The sequence below is a fragment of the Arachis ipaensis genome, chromosome B01 (genome assembly GCF_000816755.2).
Source record: "Arachis ipaensis cultivar K30076 chromosome B01, Araip1.1, whole genome shotgun sequence".
Lineage (NCBI taxonomy): Eukaryota > Viridiplantae > Streptophyta > Magnoliopsida > Fabales > Fabaceae > Arachis > Arachis ipaensis.
Window position 1 is genome coordinate 1,424,645 of NC_029785.2, and position 9,116 is coordinate 1,433,760.

Sequence of the window (9,116 nt, forward strand, 5' to 3'; positions counted from 1 at the left end):
AATTAACCTGTAATAAATATTTATTTATTTTTTTATATATAAAAGTTTGTTCTTCGCGAAAATAGCTCTTCCCCTACTAAGCAAGTAAACCTCGATAGTTCTTCAATACATCCGAAAAGAACTCGCTTGCTCTCGAAAAATTCGATCTTTGGCTTCGTTTCGCTTCTGAATCCTGCAACTATGGTGCTCGAGGTAAGCCCTGATTCTCTTCCTTCCTCAGCGAATCCCCAACACCACCATTCCTACGTTTCCCCCTTTTTTATCCCCTGTAAGCAATTAGGGTTTTTCTTTCTTGCTGTTACTTCAACATTGTTATTATTAATTGTTGTTATTATTATTGGTAATTGTTATTTTGGATTCGATAGGCGACGATGATCTGTATCGACAATTCGGAATGGATGCGAAACGGGGATTATTCTCCTTCTCGATTCCAAGCTCAAGCTGACGCTGTCAATCTTATTTGCGGTGCCAAAACTCAGGTTCGTGGTAAATCATTGCTTTTTTAATAATTTAGTTGTTTTTCAGTAGAAATAGGAGAAATGGTAATTATTTGCAAATCAAATACTCAAATTTCACGCTTTAGAGATGAGAATTATGTATCAATGTTAGCTGGGAAGTTTGTAATTTAGAGCTGTGTTATTTGTGAATCTGCTGGATAACTGGAGGTTTCAGTTTTCTCACTTGTGAATATGGTGAAATAATGAATGTTGGGTACCTTGTTAATAAACCATAACTGAAATATCAATTTGGTGAAACAAGATTTCTTACAAGCATATTAATGGAGTTATTGATACATGATGTAGGAACGGTGTTTCCCAAATTGATGTAGGAAGCTCTTACTTTTTGTTCTAGTGTTCCATTGTAGATTTGATGCTTGGGTGATTAAGTGCATCGGGTTCACTTGTGCTGATAATTTTTGTGTTGATAATTCAGTCTAATCCAGAAAATACAGTGGGAGTTCTCACCATGGCCGGGAAGGGGGTTCGTGTTTTGGTCACTCCTACCAGTGATCTGGGCAAGATATTAGCTTGCATGCATGGTTAGTTGTTATCTTAATATGTTTTTATTCCTCCTCTATGTACCTTTTCTCTTACCTTGTGTGTATCAATGTAACTTGGTCTTCTTTAAACCTCAGTTACGTTAGATTGAAAAATATTTATAAAAATCTAGCATCGTACTTTTTTTATGTATTTATTGTACTATTGTGCTTGGATTATCCTGATTGTGAAAAAGCTGATTTCTCTTTCTTATTTTTCTTCCTGATTTAGGATTAGAAATAGGTGGTGATATGAACCTAGCCGCTGGCATTCAGGTGGCACAATTGGCTCTTAAGCATCGGCAAAATAAGAAGCAGCAGCAAAGGATTATTGTCTTTGCTGGAAGGTACAAAAAACTGTCCCTTTCTGAAATATTTAATTCATTTGTTTGTAGCTATTTTCTCATCTAATTATCTCATTTCATGGTTTCTAAAGTCCTGTCAAGCATGAGAAGAAAGTATTGGAGATGATTGGAAGAAAGTTAAAAAAGAATAGTGTTGCACTTGACATTGTCAATTTCGGTGAGGAAGATGAGGGGAAGACAGAGAAGCTGGAAGCACTCCTTGCAGCTGTGAACAATAATGATACCAGCCACATTGTTCATGTTCCAGCTGGTACAAATGCTCTTTCTGATGTGCTTATAAGGTTTGTGAATTCAATTCATCTTATTTGATTTCTGTTTCTTACTTTTTAATAAGGATTCCCATTTGATCCAGGACTTCTTCTTTGATATACATGTGAGTTAAGGAATTTGTTTATTATCTGCTCGGCTTCTATCCAATTCTGTTCTGTTTTCTTCCAATTCTGATTGGACTTTGGGGCTTTGGACTCTTGTGCTTTTTCTTTTAATCCTTTCCCCAATTATTTACTAGCTCACCAAATAGACATTGGCTCGTCCTTCATATATTTTCTTTGCCAAACCCAAGTAGCAGAAATGGCATGCTTTAGATGGCTCTCGTGAAATATCTGTCATACTTATTCTGTCATCCTATTTTTTTTGTGTGTTAGAGGATTCATTGTTGCTCCGACTCTTTTTAAATTCTTTCCTGTAGTCCAATAACAAATTTGCTTTCCCTATTGAGAAGTAAATTTTGTAACCTTGTTTTGTGGCAGCACACCTATTTTTACTGGCGATGGTGAAGGTGGAAGTGGATTTGCAGCTGCTGCAGCAGCAGCTGCAGCTGGTGGTGTATCTGGATTTGAGTTCGGTGTGGATCCAAACTTGGACCCCGAGCTGGCTCTTGCTTTAAGAGTTTCAATGGAAGAAGAGAGAGCCAGGCAGGAAGCAGCTGCAAAAAAAGCTGCAGAAGAAGCTTCTAAACAAGAGAAGGGTGGTGAGCAGCAAGCCAGCTCACAAGATGCAACAATGACTGAGCGTGCTAGTGCATCAGCTTCAGAAGCTGAGACAAAGACAAATGATATGATGGTTGGTGCTATTTGTTCTTTTAGGCAGATTTATTTTTCTGTTTCTTCCCCCATGGGATTATTCATCCATTTCACAAGATGAAACAATGTCACCTCTCGATCTTTCAAAGTACCATTCAATTTCTGGATGGTTTAGAATAATTCAGATGGACAGACATCATTGGCTTATTAGAAGCTATTTTTTCTTTTTTTCTTTTTTTTTTCCTCGTTTGAGAAAGCACCAAAAAAGCTGTTTTAATACTCCCTTTTTCTGGGCTGATTTTATTTTTATTTTTATTTTTTTATATATCTATTGTTTTGATTAAAAAAAAAACTTTTCTTTTAAAAGTTTACTTCTAGTTGTATTGTTTGCTTTGGTTTAACTTACCTTCAAATTGACGCAGGATGACGAGAATGCACTACTACAACAGGCTCTTGCAATGTCAATGGATGATCCTGCGATTAACCAGGAGGCCAAAGATACAGATATGTCTGAAGCAGCTTCAGATGATCCCGAATTGGCACTTGGTGAGTTAAAATGTTTATTAATCTTTCTTGTTTTAAACATTGGGTGAGTGCTCTGTAAGTCTATCTTTGCATACAGTCTTGTCATCCATGAGAAGTACTTTCTTGTTATATTGCTTGATCATTTATTTGGTTCTGAATTTGAGAAAATTCTATCAATTATGTTGGAGTTTGTATTAATGGTCGTGCAGGTATCATTTCATTGCATTGAATTGCTGTGTCTATATAGATTATTAGTTTATAACACGCCTTGCCTTTCTTTTATAAAGAACAAACATGTGCCCCTCTGTTACGACATATATGTACACGTCACATTGAATATGATATAAAGATGACAAGTGTCTGTGCATGTTAAATCTTTTTTCCTTTTCTGACTTGAATGTGACATGATACAATAGAGACTATGGCATTTATTTATTATTATTATTATATTATGATTTTTTTTAAAAAAAATACTGAACAAAGATAAGACAAGTTTCTCCTGCAAAACGGGGATGTACAAAGCTTATATGTATTACATTGTGAATAATAATTCTTCAATTTTTTTAATATTATGCATATGCTGCGTATGTATCTAATAATTGTTACAATTTGGTGTCTCCTCTCTGCTCACTGTCACTGCTTGCATTGTGTTGCGTCTTAATAAATTTCCAGAATTGCCTTAGATGTTTTGTTTATACTGATTATCTATTTCATTATTTTTATCACTTGGAGCTCTCCAATTATCGGTAGCAGACAGTTCAAAGGACTCATCTAGCCAGTCAGACATGAGTAAATTGTTGGCAGATCAATCCTTTGTGTCATCTATCCTTGCTTCGGTAAGTTTGAAAATTTCAGTAAAATACAGCATGTGCAATCAGATGTATAAATAGAACGATAAGTTATATGTTCTCACGCCAATATTTCGTTTCTTCTGCAGCTTCCTGGGGTTGACCCAAATGATCCATCTGTCAAAGATTTGCTGGCCTCCATGCAAAATCAATCTGAGGCAAGTCTGCTTTAAATTTTACTCCTCCTGATTCATATTCTTGTCTTTGTAAACTGAAAATTGGATTTTGTCGTGTGTCAATGACTATGTGCTGGACAGGATATGTATTTCTTTACTGCCACCCTCATTAATTTGTTTAATGTTCCTGGATTTTGTTACATTTAAACACTGCTGCTATTTTTCTGATTGTGCTATCTTGTCAGTCTCAGCAGAAGAATGATGACAAAAAGCCACCAAGTGAGGAGGAAAAGAAGTAATTTCGAGAATCTCTTGGTTGCGTCGGGTTTCGATTTCGTTTCCTTTGATACATAATGGTAGCATGTTGGATTATGGTTCTAGTAGAGGCATGAAGCATGTTGAATGTATTTCAATTATTGATTTTCCTCTGCTAATTGGAAATGATGTATGTCTTAAGATTATGAATGAAGGATTGATCAGGTTATAGAGGCTATTATTTGCCATGCCTTATTTTTTTCACCATGGTATTGATATGCAATGGGGCATTTAAGGGGAACGTACATGGTCTTGTGGTGAATGAACATACCATACTATTTTCAAGTTTTACTTTAATTCCACTTTAAAGCTTTTTCATGTTTTTACATTTTGCTTTTATATACAAAATAGCCAAAAGTTCAAGTTGAAAGGATCTATCCCCCTCATAATGTGAATTCTCATTATGAGGATGTATATAACCCTATTTCGCTTTGGTCTAGTGTGGTATGGAGTGAACTTAGTCGATCATTTAATTCTAAATTCTAAGTTCATAACCCTAACTCATTTTTGTTTTGGGTGGAATGGATCTACTAATTCTTTGATTTCGGTTAGGAAAATAAGAAAGGTTGGATCTTAAATTAAGAAATAGATTTAAGAAGCTAAGAAAGGGTATCCTAATCGATCCCTATATTTTGTGGTGAAGCAATTAATATTATTTTCTTTTGGTTGTTCACGGTATCTTTTAGTATAACAGGTTAATCATTAATCTGTTGCGGATTTGATCATATCCATTCATTTGTTCATTTGCTTTTTGTATTATCCTTTTATTAAGTGATTATATATAGGTTTAAAGATTAGGAAGATTTTCAAGTGTACCGTCATATCGGTGTATCAGTGATTTTTAACCGTTGATCTTAATTATATATATTATATATATTTTTTATAATTAAGATCAACGATTAAAAATAACTGAAACACCGGGATGACGGTATACTTGAAAATTTTTCTAAAAGATTATCCAGCTAAATGATAGTATATTTTTAAATAACTTTGAGAACTGGGATTGAAGTTGAATGTCCCTCGTGATTATCTCTACCTATTTAATATTTATAGTTTCCTAGGCCGGCACCCTAAGACTGGATCCTTTATTGGAGTCAATATTACCAATCTCATTTTCGTAGATGTTTTTCTTTTTATTATTTTCGAATAAATATGTTAAATAGTTATGTAAGAATGACATTGATAGAGTGAAAATAATCACTTTTTTAAATAAATTTTCTAATGGCATTTAACTAATGAAGGAAAAATATTTTTATAAACAAAATTTGATGATTTGATGAATTGAACATTCTGGTATTTTATGTTTTTTATTAAAAAATATTAAAGATTATTTTTGAAAAATTAGTTATAAGTTTTAATTTCCATATTTCAAGCATGGACGTTAGGTCAAATATAAATTAATTGATAATAATTTATTGTAAAGATTGCCACTATAATGCCTTATCCTTCTTAAACAGTCACAAGCACATTGTATATTGTGGGTTTATATAATTAAATATTTAGCTAATAGTAAATCCATAAGGATAGGATAAGGTTGAAACACATCAATATTAAAGTAATCTAATTGTATTTCTTGAAACTTTCTTCATAATGTAACCTTTTTTATTCTTTAATGTACCTTAACAAATTATTATATATATAAAAAAAATTCAAATTGGATAATTATTTGCAAACAAGAAGAATATAATTTATCAATAGAAACCTGAAAAAAAGGGTTTAAAAATATGATTGGCAAATATTTCCCACAATAATTGCTAAATATAGATTCCCCATTTTGTGATATTGTAGTATTATTATATTAATGGAATAACACTTAAGTCTTAACCTTTTTGTTTTGACTTTTGACTTTTCTCTTGGACAATACCCTTCCCTTGTATATTTCAATAATAGTGTTATTTAATTTCAACAACTAAAATTTAATATCTATATATCTAAATGCAAAAAGACACATTTCTGATTGTAATAAAAAGCACATGCAATTGCAAAGCATGGTGGGGTATTGGAAAATGAGAAACATAAGGAGTTGTTCTTCTTCTTCAGCTTCAGAGTCTCTCTTCTCATCTCTTCTTATTATTCTTCTTCTTTGTTTCCATGGCACACTAGTTTGTTCCAAATACATAAAGTACAACACTGATGCTTCTATAAATGAAGGGAAATTGAATGTTCATTTGGTTGCACATTCCCATGATGATGTTGGTTGGTTGAAGACCATTGATCAATACTATGTTGGATCAAGAAACAACATTCAGGTTCTAATAGAATTCATAAAAATAATCATGTGTGGTTATGTCTCTTCAGAGAGATCCAAATAGAAAGTTTGTGTTTGCTGAGATGGTAAATTGAATATACAATTTCTAATATGAATTTATATTAATTGTATCTACTATAGTTTTAAATATAAATTTAAAGGATAATGCTAGGAAAACAAAAAATACAACCATAACTTGCCTTATTTAGCATTTATTAATTGTCGCAACAATTAATAAATGCTAAATAAGGCAAGTTATGGCTATTTTTGGCTAATTTTCTTTGGTTACCAAACATTTCCGAAATTTAAATTGGTGTGGAATTTATGTGATTATTTGTTTCATATGGTTTAAAGATTATAATCAGCATAATTATTTGATACCCTTTATTTAATGAGCAATGATTTCATTATTTATTTATTTACTTATTTATTTATTTATCATTTTCTTAAGGCATTCTTTCATAGATGGTGGGTAGAACAGAGTCCAGAAATTCAAGAACAAGTGAGAAAGCTTGTGGATGCTGGCCAGCTCGAATTCGTGTAAGTGTGTGTGAGTGAGTGTTTGGTTAATTCTTTTGTTTATTTAGTTGCAAGTTGAAATATTTTGATCCAAAAAATGATTTTTGAATATCTTATGATCATAGTTTGTGTCAACACTCGTTCTACTACTTTTAAATTGTAGTGTAATATTTATTAATCATTTACTTTTGTATATTTAAATAAATTTAATTATTCTATTGATCCCTATATAAAGAAGTGGTTGAAAGAGCATTTTAAAAATGTTCTTTTTTAGAAAAATTTATGCCAAACTAGTCATCTTTAATAACTCAATTTATCACTAGTATTAGAGAATATATGAGTTTTGAATATTTTCTTTTTCTTTTTATTTAATTTTTTAAACAAAACCTACTAAAATTTAAGGCTAGTAAAATAGATATCTCCTATAAAATTAAGTGAATATGATCCTATGATTAATATTGTTATTATGATGTGATTAGGAATGGAGGATGGTGCATGCATGATGAAGCAGCACCACATTACATAGACATGATAGATCAAACAAGTTTGGGACATAGATTCATAAAACAAGAGTTCAACAAGACACCTCGTTCTGGTTGGCAAATTGACCCTTTTGGACACTCTGCTGTTCAAGCTTATCTTCTAGGTGCTGAGGTTAGTGCTTTGTGCTCCCATGTGCCATGTTATTGGTTCTATAGAAAAATATTTGGTTTAGATAAATCAACAGAAAAAAAAAAGAAAAAAATTGATTAGTAATCTCTAGTAAATATAAATCAAACATAACACATGTCAATATTTAAACTGATATAATCAATTTGGGTTGGTCGAGTGTCAAGTAGTCAGCTTATTCATTCTTAAACAAATATTAATTTTATAAATCGCGTCTTATGTCATTTCGATTTGATATAAATTAGTTCTTATTTTATTAGAGGTTTAATTACTCTATTAGTCCCTATAATTTTGCGAAATTTTCAATTAGGTTCCTATACTTTTTTTCCTTTTAATTGAGCTCTTGCACCAAATTTTTTTTAATTGGGTCCCTACACTTTTTTTTCCTTTTATTTAGGTCTCTATACCAATTTTTGTTTTTTAGTTAGGTCCTTATAAAATTAAGCCAATTACTACTAAGAGAGACTTAATTGAAAAAAAAAAATTAGTACAAAAACCCAATTAAAAAAAAAAAGTATAGAGACTTAATTGAAAATTTCACAAAATTATAGGAATCAACAGAATAATTAAACCTTTATTAGATTAAAAAATGCGAGAACATATTTAAACTTATATCTTAATACTAAAGGAACTCTAAATCTTCTCTTATGAGTGGAAAACCCACTACAATTTTCCATATTTATTGTTAATTGAATACTATTTGTCTTTTTATGTTAAAGAATCACCAACTTGCTAACATGGTGGTCCCTAGAATAATAGTTTTTAATTTTTCATCTATGTATGTGTACGGTAGATATAAATTTTTTTTCCCCTTCAAATAATACATTTGGCATATTAAAAAAATGAGGGATTTGATTGTGTCTTTCAAGTTACAACATCAATTTTATAAATTAATAAGAGGATAAATTAAATTATTGTATTTCTTTCATGCATTGATCAAACTATTATTATTTTTTAAATATTTAAGTTTTACATGCTAAATCACATTTTCTATGACTTGAATGGGACGTTTAATTTTATGGTATTAAATATAAACTATAAAGACTAAGACGATCAATCAGATCTATTTTAAAATTTAAATAAGTGGCCGGTCGGTCAAACAAAGGTAAATAAGAATGGCGTTGATTAGTTTGAAAAGTTCAATTTAAATGGATAAGTTTATCTTTAATTTCCTTTGCATGACATATTCATATGAATGGAATATATATGGGTGAACACGAATCGGATCGGATATAATATTCGTAATTTTTTAGTTTGTATTTGATTCAATCTAATTCGCATATTTGCAGATCGAATCTCGAATATATTCATAAAATATATAAATATTTTAAAAAATTTATTTTTATTTAAAAAATATAAATAAAATATCATTTTTTTACTATTTTAAATATGTTTACTTTTAAAATATTATTAAACATACTTTTTTTAAATAATAAAAATAAAATAATACATG

The 9,116-nt window shown here is 30.9% G+C and overlaps 2 protein-coding genes across 3 annotated transcripts in view; both read left to right on the forward strand.

Moving 5' to 3' along the window:
- On the forward strand, positions 34–4,551 carry LOC107643353 (26S proteasome non-ATPase regulatory subunit 4 homolog). Of its 2 annotated transcripts, none has more exons than XM_021114658.1 (10): positions 34–192; positions 366–479; positions 934–1,039; positions 1,269–1,383; positions 1,473–1,682; positions 2,151–2,463; positions 2,846–2,969; positions 3,681–3,784; positions 3,886–3,954; positions 4,164–4,551. In XM_021114658.1, the coding sequence occupies exons 1-10, from the start codon at positions 181–183 to the stop codon at positions 4,209–4,211; spliced, it is 1,215 nt and encodes a 404-aa protein (XP_020970317.1). In that variant the 5' UTR covers positions 34–180; the 3' UTR covers positions 4,212–4,551. The 2 variants fall into 2 exon arrangements, with proteins under 2 accessions (XP_020970317.1, XP_016202797.1); XM_016347311.2 differs by having other exon boundaries at positions 4,158–4,545.
- LOC107642476 (alpha-mannosidase) overlaps positions 6,507–9,116 on the forward strand; it is a gene marked incomplete at its 5' end in the record, with an annotated part of 10,973 nt that continues 8,363 nt past the window's right edge. Inside the window, 3 exon segments of the mRNA XM_016346233.2 lie at positions 6,507–6,561; positions 6,927–7,015; positions 7,474–7,648. Coding sequence (XP_016201719.1) covers positions 6,507–6,561; positions 6,927–7,015; positions 7,474–7,648 — 319 coding nt within the window.

Bases quoted from the DNA above. Each gene is read 5' to 3' on its own strand.
- LOC107643353 (XM_016347311.2), top strand. The intron at 1,040-1,268 runs GTTAGTTGTTAT...TTCCTGATTTAG, and splicing joins GATATTAGCTTGCATGCATG to GATTAGAAATAGGTGGTGAT. The intron at 2,970-3,680 runs GTGAGTTAAAAT...TATCACTTGGAG, and splicing joins TGATCCCGAATTGGCACTTG to CTCTCCAATTATCGGTAGCA.